The 22,742-nt window shown below is 41.7% G+C and overlaps 1 protein-coding gene across 15 annotated transcripts in view; it reads right to left on the bottom strand.

Moving 5' to 3' along the window:
* Window positions 1-22,742, bottom strand: part of CPEB3 (cytoplasmic polyadenylation element binding protein 3) — a 214,996-nt gene that overhangs the window by 66,329 nt on the left and 125,925 nt on the right. For all 15 annotated transcript variants that reach the window (XR_009246476.1, XM_058671353.1, XM_058671352.1 and 12 more), the window contains 2 exons: window positions 12,967-13,134; window positions 10,903-10,992 (listed from right to left, as the gene is read on the bottom strand). Coding sequence is in view for 14 of the 15 variants with exons in the window: in XM_058671353.1 (XP_058527336.1) it covers window positions 10,903-10,992; window positions 12,967-13,134 (258 nt within the window). In the remaining variant the exon portion in view is untranslated. The remainder of the gene's footprint in view (window positions 1-10,902; window positions 10,993-12,966; window positions 13,135-22,742) is intronic.

The following is a 22,742-nucleotide window of genomic DNA, read 5'->3' as shown; positions in this document are numbered from 1 at the left end:
GCTGGAAGTCTGTGATCCAAAGTCAGCATTCCATGTGACCTGGCTGATGCCAGGTTAAAAAACCCATGTTGTTATTCTGCAGACTCTGACAACTGCATGACCTTGATCCCAAGGACGAGCAGGTAAGCCAGACTGGCCAACAGAGAGGAAACACGAGGTCACCAGCCGAAACAGTCACTGTACTGTACACACTTCTGTGAAAGTGGGTGGGAATCAGTATGAAAAACCTGGGTCATGGCCTGTGTCATGGCTCAGTGGCTAAATCCTCACCTTGCCCACTTGGGGATCCTATATGGCTGCCAGTTCCTGTCCCAGATGCTCCACTTCCCATACAATTCCCTGCTTGTGACCTGGAAAAACAGTACAGGATGATCCAAAGCCTTGGGACCCTGTGCCCGTGCTTATGACCTGGAAGAAGTTCCTGGATTGGCGTGGCTCTGGCTGCTGTGGCCACCTCGGAAGTGAACTAGCAGATGAAAGATCTTTCTCTCTGCCTCTCCTTCTCTTTGTAAATCTGCCTTTCCAAGAAAAATTAAATAAATCTTAAAAGAAAAACCTGAGTCATTCTTGTCTTCCCATTTTATTCTTATCTATCTGTCTGTGGATGTTAGCCAAAGCTAACATTACCTCTTTAGGTGACCTGAGCTTGATACCCCCTTCATTCCACTGTCAGCAACACTGACTTTTGAACAGATTCAAAGCCATGTGGCCAATGTCCTCTCTAAGATTTATAGCTGGCTTCTGTCCTTGTGTTCAGAGTAGCAGTATAGTGATGTGTATTTCTCAGGGGATACCAACTTCCATTCCTGGCCCCACAGCCTCTTTCCCACCATGAGAAGTGAGACTGATGAGGTATCAGCCATAGAAGATATAGAAGAACCTTGCTCACTGCAAGGTTCAAAGTGTGCAGTCCTTTTTGCATGGTTCCAACAATAGCAACTTTGTACACATAGTCTCCCACGAGGCAATGAAGAAGGTCATGCCATCTAGTTTGTAAAGCCCAACTTACATGAGCTGTTACATTCACTGTTTCCTGCTCAAGGAAGCAAAACTAAAAGCTTTTTCCTTTTATATAAATATAGAAATAATTCATATAAAAATATGTAAATAGTCAAGGATTCTAGAACTCTACCATTAGGATGACCTATGCTGCAGCAGCTAAAAGATGAACTGGGGGCTACTGTTGTGGCATAATGCGTAAGCTGCCACTTCAGACATCAGTATCCCACATGGGTGTTGGTTCATTCCTGACTGTTCCACTTCTTTTTTTTTTTTTTAAAGATTTATTTATTTTTATTACAAAGTCAGATATACAGAGAGGAGGAGAGACAGAGAGGAAGATCTTCCGTCTGATGATTCACTCCCCAAGTGAGCACAACAGGCCACACTGGTGCTGTGCTGATCTGGAGCCAGGAACCAGGAATCTCTTCCAGGTCTCCCACCAAAGCATTGGGCTGTCCTCGACTGCTTTCCCAGCCCACAAGCAGGGAGCTGGATGGGAAGTGGAGCTGCCGGGATTAGAACTGGCTCCCATATGGGATCCTGGGGCTTTCAAGGTGAGGACTTTAGCCACTAGGCCACGCCGCCGGGCCCATAACTGTTCCACTTCTAATCAAGCTCCCTGAAAATGGCCTGGGAAAATCAGTGGAAGATGCCTTGAGTGCTTGAGATCCTGCCAATTATGTGTATGATATGCCAATTATGTGTATGAAGGGAGCTCCTGGTTTCTGGCTTTGGCCTGTCCCAGCCTTGTCCATTGTAACCAGGATGGGAAGTGAATCAGCAGATGGAATATCACTCTGTCTTTCCTTCTCTATAACTCTGAATTAAAAAAAAAAAGAATGGACTGGACCAATCAGATACCTTTGTCCTGGAGTTCAACTAGAAATATAGGAATGATTTAAGCTGAGTCATGATGAGAGTAGACACAAAGGCTTTGTAGTTCCACTATTCAATCCCTTAGCCTCCAGCACAGCTAGCTCTATCACAGCTTCTGTTCTTGAGCTTCTCTTGTCACTCGTAATTTCATTTCCAATTCTGGTTAATACAAGAGAAACTCAGGTCCCTATAGTCAAAGAACTCAATTACACACAAGTTCAACCAAGTCCAGAATGGCATTATCCGGGGTGGAGGACAGCACCCCACTGTTAAACTATGGTAAAAGATAGGTCAGACTTGCATCCATTACCCAAACCATCTCTTTAGAAACACTCTAGCTATGTGAGTGTGCTAAAGAGAATGCAAAGACTCAGGAAAAACCAAGAGTCAGTTTTGCTTCCAGGTAGCTGTGAAAAAGTACCGTGGGAAGGCTGGCATTGTGAAATAGCACATAAAGCCACAGCCTGCTGCATTGGAATCCCATTTCCAACCCAACTTCCTACTAATATGCCTGGAAAAGCAGCCAAGGATGGCCCAAGCACTTGGGCCTTTGAACACACGTGGGATAATCAAAAGAAGTGCTAGCTCCTGGCTTTGGCCTGGCCCAGCCTTGGCCACTGTGGTCATTTTGGGGTGTAAACCAGCAGATGAAAGATTCTCTCTCCTTCTGACTCTTTCTAACTACGCCTTTCAAATAAAGAAGATAAATTTGAAAAAAAAAAAAGTAGCTCAGGTTATATAGCTAAGTTGTTACTTTTTATACAAAATCTAGCCTTGCGAATAACAGCATTATTTATCAAATTTTATAGTTTACAGGTGTCTCTCTTTAGCACAAATAACATACATCAGCATAACAACTAGAAATTAGACCCTTTATTAGTCATTAGGTAAAGCAGTATTAAAATATTGATCTGTCAGGTTCAAGTCTATCTAATAAAAGTTATGTGCTTTTTATATTGAAGGCTTCATTTTCTATGACTTTCACTCTAAAATAAAGACTGAGTTAGAATGAGATGATCTTTAAGGAGCTGTAAAATTCAGTGGGTTCAATTCAATGAAACAAGCAGTGTGTTTGTTATCTGCAAAACACGACTCATACATTTAATACATGTCTGAAGGCCACTGAGCCTGGTAGGGAGCAATGAAATTAAACATGAAAAAAATGTACCCTACTCTTATAAAACTTAGATTCCAGTCTGGAAAACAAACTGATAAATACATTTAAGTCATTCAGGTTGTGGTAAGCACTTCAAAGAGAAATAAAAAGAAAGAAAATGAAGCTAAGTGGGATAAAGAGCGTAGAAGGCCTGCTCTTAGATAAGGAAGTCAGGCAAGACATCTGCTAAGCTAACATTCGAGCAGAGCTCTATAGGAAATGAGGGAGCATCTCCTTTAGAAATCTAGGGCAGGGGGTTTTAGGCAAAAGCAAGTATTAAGCCCCTGAAAGGCCTTAATTGTACTGCTAATGAAAAGCAAAGAAATAAATAGGGCCATAGTGAGTAAGGCAGAGAGATGATGATTAGGGACAATGTTAGAAGGAGTAGGAGAGAGACGTGGTGTTAGAGATGACCCAAGATTCAACAGATGAGATCTGAGAGAACAACATTTAAATGCTTCAAGTATAAGACTCATATCAGTATGATTCTTGGCTTCTGCAGCTCTTCATTCTATTTCAAACACAGAAATAAACAAACTTTCTTAGCAACTGCAACATGACATTTATCTGACTTGGAACTAAGTAAAAGACTTGTTGCCGATATTAGCATAAACTTCATAAAGAAGAATGTCTTGGGAGGCCATGTGATACCAAATCCAGAGTCAATAATACTCCCATTTAACTGTAGGTAAATATACTCCTCTTAATTTAGCCTGAAGAAAATAATCTGAAAGAAAAGGCCACATACAGGCATTTTGGTGTAGCAGTGAATACATCCCAAGGTAGGTTGCCTGGGTTCAAATCCCTGCTCTGCTTTTGATCCAGCTTCTTGTTAATGCACACCCTGGCAAGCAGTGGGTCACGGCTCAAGTACTTGGATCCCTGCCACCCATGTGGGAGACCAAGATAGAGTTCTGCATTCCTGGCCCTGGCTTCAACTTAGCCCAGGCTCTGCTGGTATGGGCCAACTCTGGAGTGAAACAGCAAACAGAAGATCTTTCTGTCTGTCTCTCTGATGCTTTGCCTTTAAAAGGGAAGTTTTTTTTTCCCCCTCCTTTTGGCCACATACAAGCCTGATTAAGGGGAAGCATTATCCTAAAAGCCTAAATGACAAGTAAGCAAATTACGGTACAAGAATGCCTCAGCCTCTTAGAAAACAAGAGAGGAATGAGGTGAATATAAAGCAGTATTTCTGCTATTATTACAATCTCTGTTCCTTCATAATACATTTACAGATGCAACGAATAAATACTGGAAGGAAACAAAAAGTGATGATGGGGGCTGGCAGCATGGTAAAGTCAGATAAGCCTCTGCCTGTAATATCAACATCACATATGGGTGCAGGTTCATGTCCTGTCTGCTCCACTTCCTATCCAGCACGCTACTTACATCCTTCAAAAGCAGCAGAGGATGGCTCACATTCTTGGGACCCTGTTCCCAAATGGGAGACCCAAAGGAAGCTCCTTGGCTCTTTGATTTGGACAGGCCCAGTTCTGGCCATTGCATCCATTTGGGGTGTGAACTAGTGGATGGAAGATCTCTTTGTCTGACTCTCCTTCTCTCTGTAACTCTACTTTTCAAATAAAAATAAGTCTTAAAAATTGCTGGCAGTTCTGCCGGGGTGGCAGAATTCTTACTGTTTATAAGACAACACTTGTTCAATGAAGACAAAATTGCTTTGTTTTCATTTTACTATGATGTCAACAGTTAAGGCTTAGGACAGCAAAAACTAGAATCAGGAATTTGACAAGAGCGCATATTGCTCTACTTCATGAAGGTATCCTCATTAGCTTTACAGTATCGAATAGTGCTGAAGATTCTTTTTTAAAGCTCTTGTCCTTAGCCTCCAGTCACATATAGTTTCAGTCCTTCACGCATCTGCATCCCCACCGTAATATCTTCCTCCCTCTGCTCTGTCTCTCTTCTCTATAAAGATACCTCTCAAACGATATGCATCTCCAGTCTCAGTCTCTGCTCCCAAATCCTCTAACCCTAATTCCAAGTACTCATTAGGCATTTCCTCTCAGATCAGATGTGAGGTCATCCCAAACATATATTAAATCCTCACAGCATCCAACTGGTTTTTCTATTGACTCTCCTATAACCAAACAGCAGCAAGATTCTGCTATTCAGTAGAAGAAATTTTAGCACAATTGTACCATCAAATTTACCACCATCATGATCTATTCCATCACTAAGGATCACTGGTCCCTTCTCCAGCCATTCCAGTAATATATCCTTACAAGTATCCTAGGTCTTTGCAGTCCTTATTATTTCTAGCTTCAGAATGTGTGCTATTTACTTATACTCATGCTTCCCATTTATGTAGGCATGTATCCTTTTGCCAAGTGCAATTTTCTTCAAAAATAAGATCTAGTGTCCTACCTAGATTACTGATAAGGTTACATACTCTTCTAGAGACAAAGGTCAACAAAAATTTGATGAATTGATGTTTGCAATGGTTTACTTCTCTAAATGCCCACAATAGCCGGAGCTGAGCCAGGCTGAAGCTATGAGCCCAGAAACACAGCCCAGGTCCTCCATGTGGGTGCCAGGGACCCAATCATTTCAGCCATCACTGCTACCTTCTAGAGTCTGCAACAATAAGGAAGCAAGAGTCAGGACTGGATGAAGAAAGCAAGCCCAGGTGGTCTTAAGTGGGATACTGATGTCCTTTTAAAAAAATTTTTTTAAGAACTATTTAGTTATTTGAAAGGCACAGTGATATAAAGAGAGACAGAAACAAAGCCAAAGCTCTTCCATTTGCTTGTTCGCTCTCCAAATGGCTGAGGCTAGGAAAGCAGAAGCCAGCAGTCAGGAACTCCATCTAGGTCTCCCACAGAGGTGGCAAGGATTCAAGGGCTTGAACCATCATTGGCTGCTCCCGTGGCACCTCAGCAGGGAGCTGACTCACAAGTAGAATAGTAGAGGAGTTGGTACCATGTATAGCAGTCTGTGACGCTGGCATCCTATCTGAGAGCCTGTTCATATCCCAGTTGCTCCACTTCTGATCCAGCTCCCTGCTATGGCCTGGGAAAGCAGGAGAAGGCTGCCCAAATCCTTGGGCCCCTGTACTCACTTGGGAGACCCAGAAAACCTATCAGTTTCCAGCTTCAGAACAGCCTAGCTCTGACCATTGTGTTCATTTGGGGAATGAACCAGCAGTTGGAAGATATTTCCCTCCTCTTCCTGTAACTCTGCCTTTCAAAAAAATTAATTAAAAACAAAAAAGAAGCAGAGTAGCTAAGACTCTAAATGACCCTCTGATATAAGATGTGAGGTCCCAAGTCACAGCTATACCCACTGCGCCACAATACCTATCTCTTAATTGCTTGGCCAATGGTTGTTTCACCTCAAAATTTTGATTTGATTCTTTTCTTATCATTAAGAACTCAAGACAGAAAACATAAAGCAAGATTCTGCTTTATTTTTGTCAAATAGTAATTTAAAGTATTTTAAACTCCTATTTCTATTTGACTTGAATGCATTTTCTCTCTTCACCATAAAGACAAATATCAAACAAATATCTCCAAGTTCACTCTCTCTGAGGGATTACAATTTAGGAGAAACACACAACACAAAGGTACTTCTTCAGGACCTTTATCTTACATTATCTTCTCCTACTTACAATCCTCTAACCAAGCTTACTGTGTTTCTTCAAAGAAACCAAGACCTTTTTCACACTAAGTGCTTCCCTTGCAGCAGTCTCTGCTTACAGCTTGCTTCCCTATGCTTTCCAGCTAACCCATCAATTTTCAGGTCATTTTCTCGGGAAAATGCTCTCAATATTCATAATCTAAATTCATGCCCCCTTTTTGAGTCTCTGTTGCACTCTTTATTTTTCTTCAGGGAACTTACCACATTTACAATCATGTTTCTTTCTGTGACTATTTGACTAATCTCTCCCACAGTACTTACATGCAGGAAAGGCCTGGGATAAATCATGCAGGCAAGCATTCCGGCTTTCAATGTCTTTCACTTTCTCGGTAGTAGTGTAGAGACCACTAACTATTTATTTACTTGTGGTTCATAGATAAACTTATCCATTGTTCAGGACATACCATCAAATCACACCCTCAAATGCTTCAGTGGCTTCTGTGATGTTAAGAGCCCCATCCTGACACTTCTCACTCTGCTGACTCAACAACATTCAAGGGACAGTGCACATGAACATTGTTTATCTACCTAGACTCTAAGCTCTCCTCGGCCCACTGAAAATGTCAAGGTTTACAGACCCTACTTCAGTTGTGCACTGTAAAATCTGCTGGATAAAAGGACAATTCTGTATTTTTCATCAGGCATATATGCTTTCTAAGAGAAACGCTGAAGAGCTTAATTAGCGAAGAATTCATGGCTTCCTCTCTATTTACACACAAGCTTAAAAGGCACAAGCAAATCGTACCCAATGGTCAACCTGAGGCTGCCTAAGAAAAACATTGCAGGAGGTGGGGGCACAGTTAAGAAGGCACAATGGGCATGCATGCTCAAAACTACTGCAACCTTGCAGTAACTCCAAATTTCTTTAGGTTCCTCCAAAATAGGTCAACCTTCAGACTTCTGCTGAGAGCAAAAAACACAACAGGAGCCAATAGTCTAATAATTATATTTCTCCTCCCTGACCTCAATCACCAGTAAAGCAATCTGCTCTCAGAGGATGCAAGCCTGAGGACCAGAATCTCGAGCCCAGATTCTCTTCCCTGCCTGGGTTTCACTGCTCCATCTCAACATTTAACTTCAGCTGTAAATGAGGTCACCAGCACTAATGCATTGTCATTCTACGGTATCAGATTGTTTTAAAGGGATTTTACCAAAATCCATGGAGGCTGTACAACTGCTAAGTTCTACTGCTCAGGCTAACTCTAACATTCTCTAATTCTCAGGAATAAACTTGAACAGAATATTGTAAAAGAGAAGGCACACAGGAACCAGACACCACTGGATATAATATGTTGACAGAGAAGCAAAATTATTCAGTTTAGAAAAGTAAACCCATAGTTTTTCAAGCACTAAAGGGACAGAGGTCACAAAAATGACTTCTTCTGTTTTGCTTTATGGAACCTCATTGATTAATGGGTAAAGATTGCAGGGAAGAACAGAAAATGATATGACAGAAAAGAAGAAATTTAATAGCCAACTTGTTCTGTAAATACAAAGACTTCCTCTGAAATAAACTGCTTCCCTTGTCATTGGCCTCAGAAGCTAAATAAGGATGTAAGATTGTCCTCTCCTTTCTTCGCTCTCTCTCCCTCTCTCCCTCTGCCTTTTGAGTAAGCAAGGTATTTTTAAAAGGTTAAATAAGCAATATTCTGTGGGCCATTTTACAGCATAAGTCAACAAATTTTTACACAATGGGATTTGTGTCTCACATATGATCCCTTAAAAATCTAAAAGACACCCTGAGCTTTCAGGCTATACAAAAGCATGCTGTAGTAGCCTAGTGGCTAAAGCCCTTGTCTTGAATGCACTGGGATCCCACATGGGCACCAGTTCGTATCCAGGCAGTCCCTTTTCCCTTCCAGCTCCCTGCTTGTGGCCTGGGAAAGCAGCTGAAGACAGCCCAAAGCCTCGGAACCCTGCACCCATGTGGGAGACCCAGAAGAAGTTCCTGGCTTCAGATCAATTCAGCTCTGGCCACCACAGCTACTTGGGAAGTGAATCAGTGGATGAAAGATCTTCTCTGTCTCTCCTTCTCTTTGTATATCTGACTTTTCAATAAAAATAAATAAAGCTTATATAAAAAAAACAGATGGTGTGCTGACCTTTGTTTCAGAAATATACTAATAGAAATGAGTCATACATGTAACTTAAAATTTTTCAGTATCTACATTTAAAAGGGAGAGATACAGTTAATTTTAATATAGTAACTCAACATATTCAAAAAGTTATTCTAACACATAAACAAAAATTACTAACAAGATATTCTATATTTTTAAAAAACTAAGCCTCTGAAATCCAGTCTCTATTGTATACTTCTGTTATCACCATTTAAGCGCTACTATCCCATGTGCTCACCAGCTATGGCACTCTCAGAGATCTGGCAGCTCCAGTCAAGCTGAAGCATTCCATGGAGAAACACAAGAGATAACATTCCTTCTAATACCTAATGGTTCAAATCAATGATGAAAACAAAGACCTAGTTGGTAAATGATACTGGGAGGACTGGAAAGCTATTTGGAAACTATAAATCTGGATCCTTCCTTGCCTCTCGCTGTAATATAAATTCCAGACCAGAACATCAATGTAAAAAGTAAAATAATAAAAACACTATAGGAATTTTTTTCTTACTGTTTTAAAGTGGGAAACACCTTTTAGGGCATACCACAACATTTCAGAAAGAAACTGATTAGTAAATTTACTTAATAGATTTAATGCTGCGATTGCTAGAGGGGGGGCAGTGCTAAGCCCAGTGGATACCCATGTCAGGGTGTTGTGGCACAGTGGTTTAAGCTGCCACTTGGAATGCCCACATCCCATATTGGAATGGTGGTTCTAGTCCTCCTGCTCTACTTCAAATCCAGCTCTCTGATAAAGATCCTAGGAAACAGGGGATGATGGTGCAAGTACTTAGTTCCTACCACCAAAGTGGAAGACCCCAATGGAACACTTGGCTATTGCCCCGGCCTGGCCTGGCCCCAGCTGTTGTGGATGACAGATGTCTTTATTTCTGCTTCTCCTCTGTCTCTGTCACCCCACCTTTCAAATCAATCTTTTCTAACAAACAAGATAAGGGCATAACTGCATTCAGTACTTGACTTTGGTTCCTAACTCCAGCTTCTAGTAGCAGTTAGGTCCCTTCGAGCTCCTGGCTCCCAGCTCTGATGTGGCCTAGGCTAGTCCTGCAGAGTGACTCAGATACATAAGTCTGTCTCTCCCTCCCTCTCTCTGCCTGTAAAGTAAAGAAATAATTTTAAAATATTAAATACACTTGATAGGTATGTGACAAACAGGGAGAACTATTTCAAATGTGGCTTATAGTGTTTTAAAGACCCTTAATATAACAAGCAGCCTTTACATAAAGACAAAAGTCCAATAATGAATTGAATAAAGCACACAGCTAACAAGATGGAAAAAAAAATGACCAATAAGGAGAAAGGAAATAAAAAAACAAAAGTATTAGATTGGCAAGGACTGAAAAAGACTCATTTTTCTCATCTCTCAACATTAAACATGAAAACATCAATGTTTATGAACTTAGGGCAACTCAGTAGTACATATAAAAATATACTCCTACTTTCAGTAATTTGACTTAAGAGGTAATTACAAAAGGACAAAACGATGAAGGTATAACGATATTCAGGGAAGCCTGCTTTTTTTGAGGGTAAACTGCAAGCAACTTAAATACTAACAAAAAGCTTGATTACATAAACAGAAGGTCATGAAGAGTAAGGTAGGTTTTGGGAGTAAATACAAGGTATAAAGCAAAATGTATAGCCTGGTCCCACTTACAAGCAGACTAAGTCAACTTAAAATACAGAGGTGGATTGGAAAGGCCATTTCATGCAATGTCATTCTTCAGCCACCATGTTATCCATGTTTGACCACTGTAAGACTCATAAGAGCACAGGACTGTGGAATATAAATCAAATTGGACTATAATTGCTGCCATTCCTCTACATCTTTTCTATCAAAATATCCAGAAGTTAGCAGAACTCTCCACCAAGCAGACTCAATAGATCACTGTCAGTAATCAGTGTGTCCCTGAAGAGAATGGCCTCCAAGTGAACAAAAGGATGACAAACATCAAAAAGTTTTCCTAATTGAGAAACAAAAAGTCAACAACTATTTCAACGGTTAAAAGGCGGGCTTTTATTGAACTGTCAGTCCACCTCTCCAACAGGCAGGCAGTGCAGACATTTTAAGGGTATTACCTTTAGGAGGAAAATATGACTTGCTTTCAGCTTTGTGAGGCCAGTCCACTACAAGAGGTCCAAACCTGCGGAAGCTGGCAGTGATCTCATCTACAAAACAAAGAAGGAATTGCAGCAAAAGAGAAAAAGTTATTGCAGTCAGAATAGCACAAAATATATCCTTTTATTAAAAAAAAAAAGAAAAAGAACTTGAAGGCTATTTCTTAAGCGTTTCTACAGATGTCAAACTCACTAAGTGAAATACCATTGCTTTTGTATGTATTTGGTTACTCACTTTTAACCATGCAAAGTATGTTTCTAAGCCAAAATTCATTTCCTTTTATTACCAGTAAACTTGACTATAAGAATTTGGGAAAAAGTCTGATGTTAGCTAAGGTGGACCACTATCTCAAGTAAAAAGAAGAGGCTAAAACAGGAATAATCTCTGCATATATATATATAAAAGGATTTCATATATATATGTAAAAGCAAACATACAGAAAATATCTAACATGTAGTTTCATGTGCATGAAATCTTTATGGTTGTTTTAGAAATAGAACCAATTATTTTGATGAGGGGAAGCGGCAATAAGTAGGTAATTCTATTTGTTGCTAAGATTAAGTTAAAAGCCCATGATCATTTTTCTCTAATACTTACATACTAAATACCTCGTAAAAAAAATCTATAAAAAAATCACAAGTCAATAAATTTATTTTGTCCTCCTGACTTTGACTCACAGGAGGATACGACTCAGTTTTTAGTCAGATTTAGATTGCCACTTTCTTGTAACCCATAAACAATTTCTTTCAAAAGAAACCTACTAGATGAAATTAAAATGGCACTGAGAACAGGTTTGGAGGGAAATGAGCATCCAGCTCTGTGAAACTTTAATGTAATACATCTAAAATAAAACCTTTCAAAAACCTTTCTTTTCTCATCTTAAAGAAAACAAACACCTAATAAATTAAAGAGGTATTATAGCAGGAATAATACTAGTTTAACAAGTATTTCTATACTATTAAGTATTTTTATAGCAGATCTAAAGACTATCGATATTGTTTTCCTTTTTATCATAAATTCATTTCATCTGGCTATTAAGCAGATATTTACTGATAGCATACTGGGTGCTAAGATGAACATTTTACTGACTTTGGTATAACTGTAAATGTACTTTTGGATGGCAGTTATCTCAAGAATATTAAGAGAATTCTAACATGCCTTTAATCTATAAAAGGTTAAGGGGTGAGTATGTTTTTGCACCACAAGGTATTTACATTAAAAGGTAAAATGGTATGGTATGATGGGCATAAGCAACAGGTCTATTATCGAACTGAATTTTAACTGCAACCTGGCTACTTAATCCTGGACAAACAATTTCCCTCTGGGGGTTAGTGTGATGCAGCACATTAAACTGCTGATTGTATATGCTAGCATCCTATTTGGGCACTGGTTTGAGTCCAGCTGTCGGCTTCCAATCTAGCTTCCTGCTAGTGTGCCTGTGAAGTCTGTGGAAGATGGTCCAAGTGTTTGGGCTGATGTACGCATGTGGGAGGCGCAGAGGAAGTTTCTGACATTGGCCTGTCCCAGCATCCACTATATTTGGGGATTGAAACAGCTGACAGCAGACCTCTCTCTGTTATCTCTTTTCTCTCTGTAACTCTGCCTTTCAAATAAATAAATCTTTAAACATATATTTCTGATTTTCTATTACTTCTTCTACAAAAGAGAGGTGATACAACATACTTCGTAAGATGGATTCGAGAATTAAATGAGAAAATAGAATGTGAAGTGCTTAGTATTAATGGATTTAGTTATGGTAAGAGTTTCTTAAGTATTAGCTGCTCTTAGTATTTTAGATTTTATCCCCAAATTAATATATAGACTATGGGAAGATGTCAGAAGACTGCTATGTTCCTATGTATGAAACAACAAACCAAATCTAATTTTTCCTCACTTCTCAAATATTCTCAGCTCCTACATACTAAGATAAAAATGTCCTACAGCCGACCTGGAGGAGAGAATCAGGCCAAATGACAGGCAAAACAGACCCAGCCTTAGAAAAATCATTAATGAATGCATAGTACCTTCGTCAATATCAGGAGGAAGGCCTCCGACAAACACTTTTCTAGAGTAGCGCTCCACTCGTTCTCCATTTTGACAGCGAGTGGGAGAACTTAAGCCAGATGACAATGCCTGATCTCCATGGCTGTCTTCCAGGAAGGCATCTTCAAAGGGAAAGAGAGAAGACCGACCTGAAACAGATGTGAAGATTTTGATCATTAAAATCGTTGTCCTGGGCAACACATGACTTTCTAGAAGCCCCAAATACAGAGTGAAGCATACAAAATAGTCTTTTGAGGGTGTTGTGGGTTTTCCAAATATGTTCTTTTGGGCAGCTGAAGATGACCACATCTAAACAAGTTTACATCATCTTTTCTGATTGAGGCTGTATATAGCACTGAGATGACTAGATTCATATCTAAGGAAAAATTATCAGAGCACAGTTGTTTGCCTTGCTTAAAAAAAACCACTACATTTCACAGATACAATCCTCATCATGTCTGCTAAGAGTATATTTAGCCATTTTTTTTAATCTGTTCTTTATGATGTTATCAGACCTTCAGCCTTGAAGACTGGCCCTGATAACTATGGAAGTTAAATAAACCTACCAAAAAGGCTGATAATTTCTCTTCTGGTAGCAGGACTAAAGATCAGCAGGTTTGAGGTCAGCATTGTAGCAAAGCAAGTTAAAATACTGCCTGTATTGTCAGCATTCCATGTGAGTATCGGTTTGAATCCTGGCTGCTCCACTACTGATTAGCAACCTGCTAATGTGCCTGGGGAAGCAGCAGAAGATGGGCCAAGTTGGGCCCCTGCCACCCATGTGGAAGACCCAAATAAATGGACTTCCTGGCTTGGGCATGGCCCGGCCATGGTCAATGTAGCTGTCTAGAGAGCGAACCAGCAGACAGAGGACTTCTTTAGCTCTATCTTTGCCTTTCAAAAATAAATAATTGTTATTTTAAAAAATCATCAACTTTTCCATAATCCCAAGTTCCTCCAATTTGGAAATAAACATCTACAATAATAGAGTAAGGAAAAGAAATCAAAATACATACAATAAGATGTATACATTAAGATTATAAATGTAGGACTCAAGATGGCGGAATAGGGTAAGGACACGTTTAAATGGATGGAAAAACATTTAATCAGGATGAAGTAGAGAGGACATATTTCAGGAAATAGAAAGGACAGAACTACAGCAGAGGGGTACCTGGAGACTGACAGACATAGGAAAGCAGCGGACACAATGCTTTGGTGTTGCAGTGACTGATACTCCAGTGGCATTCAGCTGACAGCCATTTGAACTCCACCAGCAGCCAGAACTCCACCAGCAACCAGGTGGGAAGGGACTTTCACTGGGAGCTTGGGAGGTGAACCCAGACAAAGAACTGTCCGTCCTGCTGGTCCATTTGATTTGACCAGGAGCAGAGACAGAGCAGCAGATCCCAGATGGGCAATGCGAGAACAGGGTGGATTTCACAGCCCAGTCTGCCCCCTAGAGCTGAATTGGGCGCCATTTTGCATAAGGAGGCAAAGGCAAGGCAAAGAACTGAGCATAGGCTGAGCTGGGAGTGAACTCATTTCTGACTCAGTGAACTGCAACAACGTGGCATTCTACAGGTTCCACCCAAGACAGGTCTGGGATAGCCCTCAGATCTGACGGCCAGCAGATCAAGAATTCTAGTAGTAGTATGTCAGGCGCCATTTTGCACACTGTGGCAAAAGCATTAGGACTGCAGGGGAAAACGGTGAACTGTGCATGTGCTGAGCTCAGGAGAACTCACTGAGTTCCGTGGATTGCACTGGTCCTGCAGGAAAATAATACCAACTGTGGCATCGACGGGTCAAAATAGGTCCGTGTGTCACCCAGACCTAACGTCCAACAGGTTCTGGCTAGATCAGCGCCAACAATAACCTAATTATATAGGACACGTGGTGTCTCTCCAATCCTGGGACCTGCTCCAACTCAAAGTGGGAGAAAGGTTGCAGAGACAATGCTGCAGCCTCAGCACAGTATCACAGGAGGTGGAGAGTGGTGAGCCAGGAGCTGGGGCTGTGGAGATCACGGTGGAAATCTGACATAAGAACCCAGACCTGGAACTCACTGGAGGTTGTGGCACAATTGGCTGCAAGCAAAAAGTTGTGTACCAACTGTAATAAGTAAAATCACATTGTAGACCTGTGGGTGACACAGTTTAGAAACCTGCCCCAAGGAGAAGACTCTGCTAACCAGAAGTACAATGACCAAGAGCAAAAGAAGAGACAAAGGCACAATGAATATTACTGAAAGCGCCCCTGCAAAGGAGCAAAACCCATTGCCAACCTCAGAGTTAACTGAGGATGACATCGAGAAAATGGGGGACACAGAATCCATTAAACTCATTTTAAAGCTTCTGATCAAAAATGAGAAGCACATGCAAGAGTTCAAAGAATTTAAGGAAGCAATAAAGCAAATCAAGGCTGATATATCAGAAATTAGGAACACAGTAGAGCAAATTAAAAGTACAGTGGAGAGTCTCCAAAACAGAATGAAGCAAACAGAAGAAAGAATCTCAGAATTGGAAGATATTTCCTGTCATCAGGGGGAAGCAAAAAAAATGCTGGAAGCAGAGCTGGATCAGGCCAAAAAAAGTATTCAAGAATTGAAAGACACTATTAAGAGGCCAAATATAAGAGTGATGGGAGTCCCAGAAGGTGCAGAAAGAGAAGCTGAGTTTGCAAATGTATTCAATGAAATAATAAAGGAAAATTTCCCTAATCTGGAGAAAGAATTGGGAAACAAGATCCAGGAGGGGCACAGAACTCCCAACAGGCTTGATCAAAAGTGATCTTCACCAAGACGCATGATTATCAAGCTCTCTTCCATTGAACATAAGGAAAAGATCCTTAAAAGTGCACCTGAAAAAAAAAATCAACTGACATATAAAGGAATGCCAATTAAGCTCATAGGAGATCTCTCACAGCAAACTCTACAGGCAAGAAAAGAATGGAGTGACATATTCCAGATTCTAAAAGAAAAAAATTGTCAGCCTAGGATAACATATCCAGCAAAGCTTTCTTTTGTCTTTGAAAATGAAATAAAATTCTTCCACAGTAAAGAAAAGTTGAAACAATTTGCTTCTTCCAAACCTGCCTTACAAATGATACTTCAAGAAGTTCTCTTGACAGACAAGAGGAAGAGCACCTACCAAACCAAGGACAAAGGGGAAGAACATCCCAGTAAAATGACAACAGAAGGCTAAACCAATGAACAACTTATTCCTAAAATGACAGGACCGAACTACCACCCATACATATTAAACTCTGAATGTGAATGGATTAAGCTCAATCAAACGCCATAGATTAGTAGACTGGATTAAAAAACAAAGCCCATCTGTTTATTGTCTGGAGGAGACACACTTCACCAACAAAGATCAGCGGAAACTATATCGAATGGGTTTTCTTGTTTTCTGTTAATTTCATCTCTTCAAAACACTTTCTTCTGATCAAATCATTTAATGACTCGTAGATCATGCAGTAGCATCATTTTCTTCAAGAAGCTTCTTGATTTTCATTTCTTCAGCTACACGTTAGTCATTTAATAGCATGTTATCTAACTTCTTGGTCTTCTTAATTTCTTTTTTCTCCCTGATGTTGATTTTGTTTTGTGGCTTTGCATTTAAGGGGATGTATAGTAGCTGTGTAATGGGGTCTGTCATATCTAGTCACATGTCATTTAACTTCATGGCATTGTAAATTTCTATTTTTCTTTCTATTGTTGATCTTGTATTATGACTTTTCATTTAAGGGGATGTACAGTAGCTGTGAAATGGAGACTAACATCCAGATGTGAGGATGCAATGTAGTATGCATTTCTGCTTCCAGACAAAGATGGACTTACAATGAAACTGTTTACTACATCTTGACAATAGGATTCGGGACTCTCTGCCATTGTCCATGCCTGCAATGATGGACATATGACTGTGTATGAAGAACTATACGTTAGTAATGATATAGAGGAACTACATGGGGGGGGGAGGGAATTAGGGAGGGGATAAGGGAAATGCCAGGAGCCTATGGAACTGTATTATAAAATAATAGTAATAATAATAATAAATTATAAAAAAATTTAAAAAGATTACAAATGTAGATGCAGTTATGATACGTTAACCTTACTAATTCAGGCTGTATATTACTCAACAAATGTGTGAAAAGGTTATAGAATTATTTCATTATTAACTCTACAAATAATGTCGCAAATGAAAGGTAACTATCCTTTCCATGCAGTACGAGCCTGTTAATATTAACACACAATTGCTGTTATGCATTGTATTTATTTATTTATTTATTCTTAATTTTAATTTAATTTAATTATTTTTGTTATATTTTTGACAATCTTTACATAGTTAATCAGGATAAAAATGTTCAAGGGCTATAGGAAAGTGGGTAAGACTATTATTCCCATATTATTTCCTTCATGTTTAAAGGGGGATATTAAGGGAGAAGGCCCACCCAATTTTCCACCCTCCCCAGTTCCCGGATGTAGGGCATGCTCCGAGGTTCTTGCTTAAGTGGTTTTGATAGTTCACCAGCTATGAATCACTGCCAATCTTGCCACTCCAAACACGATGAGGTCTTTGAAGAATCCACTGATTGACACAGTCCATCACAGAGTCTCCGTTTGCCCCGTATTTCACTGCCAACATATAGCTGAGATGGTTGATTGACCTGTTCTGTCTTCTGTCTTTTCTCGGTTAGGGTTCTGAGTCCTGCATTTTGGTTGGGGAGATCCCCAAAAAAACTTTGTCTGAGATGTTCTCAGAACAGATTCTTTCATGTACTAGCAAGTACAGGGCCCGGTACAGTCCATTGCCCTGATCAGCTGGTGGTTGCAATCGCTGGGTTGGTTCTGTTTTCAGCCCCGACTTCCACTGGAACCAATGGGTGTTGCAGTGCAGCCTGGTTCTGCCCAGCACATACTCAGCCGTCACATAAACCAGTGGGAGCTGCAGCCTAGTTGGAGCGACCCACAATAACCCCCACCAGACCCCGCCCCCTACCCTGGTTTGCCAGTATGTGTAGCAGTAGTCCAGATTGTCCCATACCGCATTCGGCTCTCGTACATGTCAATGGGTATTAAAGCTTAGTTCCATCTAACCAGCTCCACTATGCAGCCCACACAGATGCTGTTGGGTGTCTATCTAGCCACCCCAGCCCCCGTCCCAGTCTTTGTGCCCTCCCGTGATAGTGGTAATCCAAGAGGGAGGAGCCCACTATTTCCCTCCCAGGCCTCTCCCACTCCCGGATTATGCACTCTCCAGGTAGTTCTGTGGCTTGACTTGACAGAATTAGCCCCCAGCGCCAGCTTCTGCCAGCTGATGCTGCGGCTAAGCACAAACAACCCTCACCCACTCTAATTTTGTTTGCACCAGTAGGAATAATCAGCCCAGCCTGGCTTTTCCCTGATCTGGTCCGCATGAGGTACACAGGTATTGTAGTCCTGCCCAGTCTGGTCTGCCCCCATCCCAGCCCACGCTCTCCAGTGGGAGTAGCTGTCCAGCAAGGAAACCACCCTTAATTCCCCTGTCGGTTCCGCCCCTCCCTTCCTTATTCTCATGCCTGCTGGTTGGGTGCTGCAGTCACATCCAATACAGGCAACCTCACCTTGGCATTCCGCAATGTGCACTGGTTTTTGTTGCAACCAACCCGGCTCGACCCACACTGTTCTGGTGCTTGGATTTGCCAGTGGATTACGTGAACTGATTCAGCCTGGTCTGCCCCTGACCCATGCCAAATGTATGCCAGTGGTAACTTCCCATGGCCTGTTCTGGACTATTTCCCACCACGTTTCCTGCACTTACCTGCCGGGTCTGTGTCCTGCCAGAGGAGCTGCCCAGGCTCCTCCATCAGAACCTCTCCTAATGCCAGATTTCACGTATACCAGTGGGTCCACGAGCCAGCCCTACTCAGTTCACCTCCTGTCCTAGCAGGAACAGTGGTGTTTCCTGACTGGCCTCAACCCAAACTGGTCCTTGCTGTTGGGTGTTTCAGCCTAGCCATGGCTCGTCCATACCCACATATGGCTCACACATGGCTCAGTGGGGTTGAGACCTTGCCTAGTCCATCCCACATCTACCCTGGTCCTCCAGGACACCAGAGGGTGTTGGAGTCTGACCTGGCTCGGTGCATCCAATCCCAGTCCACACTTGTGCCAAGGGAGACTACAACTGTTTCCTGATCAGAATGCAGCCCCCATTCCAACCCACGCGCCCCTTGGTGGGAACCTCAACCCAGCTAGGGTTGTCCCCTTAGCTCCCCAACTGGGCCTGTTCTCAGCCATAGATCACGTGCCTGCCAGTGGTTGCTCTGACTCAGCTTGGCTCAGCCCCTCACCTGTGCCGACCTCTGCCTTAGACACTGTGGCTTAGCGTTCCTGGCTCATGCAGACCAGTAGGTGCAAGAGCCTAGCTTGGCATGACATGTGCTCCATCCTGGTCTCTAGTTTCACTTGTGGGCTAAGGTTTGCTCAGTACACCCTGTTCCATTACCAACTGACATATTACCCAGCTGTTGGAGCTACTTTGCGCAGCCTGTCCGACCCCCAGGTCTGGACCACATGTTCACCAGTGGGAGCTATGACTTGCCAAGGGAGTTTCCCAAGTTCCTCCACTTAATCCACTCCCAGACCAGGTTCTCATACATGCCATTGGGTTTAGGCCAGGCTCCTTCCATTTGGCCTTGTATGAGCTGGTGAACGTTGCAGCCCGGCCCACCCCACACCCTATTCAGGATGCACATTTGGGTGCTGCTGTCATGACCAGTCCAGACTATTGTGAGTTCCTTTACCTGTGATTGATGTCAGGTTCCTTGGTCACACCTACTTAGTCCATCACCACCCCAACCCTCGAGCTAACCAGTGGGGCCAGAATTTCCACAGGGTTTGGCCCACACATCCTCACAGAATCTACCCCCAGATATGGTTCTCAAGTGCTAGTTAATGTAATGGCCCTGCTTAATGTGACCCTTCTCCTGATCCATCATCATGTCAGGTAACAGGATATGATTCTGCTGGACAAGCCCCGAGTCATAGCTTTTGCATGGACTGGTATTTGGTGGTCAGCATTGTTCAGTGATTACAAGTTTTTCAAAGGAAGAGTTACTGTCATTGGGAATCTTTACGATTGATTCACATCCTAAAAGCTCAGTGGGTTCAACCTGGAGCTACCTAAGCAGCGATTCAAAGAACCAAAACCCCAGAGGTTTAGGCCGGGCAGCCAGCAGGAGGAGCCTGGCACCAAATGGTGCACTGGCCACCCAGGGACAGCTCACCACGTGCACGTGGTGGCTGGCGTCTGGGATCCAGGCATGAGACGCCCCCAGGCATTGTATTTATTTAAAAGCAAACATATTTCCTGTTTGAGTCTGAGTTTCTTGTAACACTTTCCACAGGATCCACTCTAAAACATAAATCTCTGAGTCTCTTCTTGACAAAAAGAAAAAATTTCCTTTTAATATACTCTCCAAAAATAAAGAAATCTGCCTCCATTTTGTCTTGTTCATAGTTCCCTGAAACCTAGGTTTTCTCCACAACAGCTAACTCTAAAACAGGATACAAACAGCCTTAGAGAAAACACTAAACATTCATTTCTTTTACAAAAAATAAATTACTAGCATAACTTCATTTTATGAACAATCCAGGTGTTTAAGAAAGAAATTACTTTGGTGTTGGGAGTTAATAAACAAAAAGACTGAAGAATTTTTTTGTTCAATTCTTCCTGGGTTAGTTATAATCAAACAGAATAAAAACTGTCACCTTTTTAAGGTTGGGAGGAACAAAAGACAGTAAATTCGCATCCCTTGATATTTGTTTTGATTACTGAGGGTACAAGAAATAGATCTACAGCAGCCAGAGGCAAAATGAACTTCCCAAAGACATTTAGAGACATTCTCCCACAGCTGACAGCTTAGATTTTTACAGTCCACACTTAGATCACATGCTTAGCATTGAGCACAGGCCAAATCTGCAATATCCCAAGGAATGCTCCTAGTCCCCACCCTTACCTCTAAGACTAGAAACATGAGGTGCCCAGAAAACAAAAGTTGGTAGAGAAAAGGGGGAAACAAAATAACTTGGGGACATACTGACTATTTCATGCCCTTTCTACAGTTTGGTCCATGACAGAAAATAAAAAGACTGAAAAGTTCTGCAGGAAAGTAAACATTAACTTGCTCCAGCATCATCCTGACTTTAAGATAAAGGAATCCTTAACACAAAAAACATAGTAGAAAATATTTGACGACATATTGATTCACATTCCGCAAACAAGATAATCCCTGCCAGAGGAAACACAGCCTGGCTAGGAAGATGGAAGAAGATACAAGTGTAAAATCCAGCAATGACTTCAAGACAGAACCAAGAGTACTGCGTATACCCTCTTGGAGTAAAGAGGAATGACCTTGACAACAATTTCACAGGAAGGCATTTCTAATCAGAATCTAGTGGAAGTGTAAGTTTCTGCGAGGTAAAACACAAGAATCCACACAGAGAAAATTCTTACAAAACAGCTCTTGACTTTCCTTTTGAACTCATTCTTCAGCAGTCCCTAAAAGTCTCAATAAAGGGATCTGGAGCAATGGCCTAGTGGTTAAAATCCTGCCTTGCAAGCACAGGCATCCCGTATGGGTGCTGGTTCATGTCCTGGTTGCACCTATTCCCATCCAGCTCCCTGCATTAGACCTGGGAAAGCAATTTAGGATGGTCCAAAGCCTCAGGACCCTGCACCCACATGGGAGAACTGAAGGAGGCTCCTGGCTTTAGATTAGTTCAGCTCCAGCCATTGAGGCTACCTGGGGAGTGAACCAGAAGATGGAAGATCTTTCTGTCTCTCCTTTGCTTTGTAAATCTGCCTTTCCAATAAATATAAATAAATCTTTTTCTTTAAAGTCTCAATAAAAATGTTTATTATTTAGACTTGATTCACTCCTCAAATCCAGGAGTTATCCAATGTCTCCCTCTCATACCCCATTGTCTACTCCATCCCTCATTAAGTCCTAGTAATTCAAGCTCCAAAACAGATCTTCCACCAGGTTCTCTGAAAGCTGGTCCCATCATCCTTAAGTCCAGACCATCTCCTCTCCCTGGACTCAGTTTAATCAGCACATACCATAGCTTCCTTTAGTCTGCAGACTTCTTCTATTTTATACTCCCACCGTACTTTCCCCATAAAGCAAAGCTGCAATTTTCAAACATTAATCTGAACATAGACCACATTGCTCATTTTCAATTTTAAAAGCCTTTAATGTGGTACAGAAACAAGGCTGTGAACTGCAAGGTCTTTGTATACTTCTACATTATAGTTGCTTTCTCTCCTCTTGTTCAACCTCTTGTGTTTCCTGATGAACCCTCCTTCTGCCAGCCCTTAAGGGCACATGGTACTCCTAGCTAAAACAAGTTATCCACTCCAATTTTCAAGTTAGCTCATGCTAATTCTTTGGGTCTCGGCTTAAAAGTCAGTTCTTGGAGCTGGCACCCCATTAAAGTAGGCTGAGACTCTCCCTGCGGTGCCAGCACTCCATACACATACTGGTTTATGCCCCGACTGCTCCATTTCCAATCCAGCTCTGCTTACGGCTTGGGAGGGCAGCAGAGGATGGGTGAAGTTCTTTGGCTCCTGCACATGCATGGAAGATCCTGAGAAGGCTCAGTCTGGCTTTTGTGCCATTTGGGGAGTGAGCCAGCAGATCGAAGATCTCTCTCTCTTTTTCTCTCTCTCAGTATGTCTCCTTCTCTCTGTGTAACTCTGTCTTTCAAACAAAA

Source organism: Ochotona princeps, chromosome 13, assembly GCF_030435755.1.
Source record: "Ochotona princeps isolate mOchPri1 chromosome 13, mOchPri1.hap1, whole genome shotgun sequence".
NCBI classification, from domain to species: domain Eukaryota; kingdom Metazoa; phylum Chordata; class Mammalia; order Lagomorpha; family Ochotonidae; genus Ochotona; species Ochotona princeps.
The sequence above is the reverse complement of the archived record's forward strand: the minus strand, read 5'-3'. Positions and strand labels throughout refer to the sequence as shown.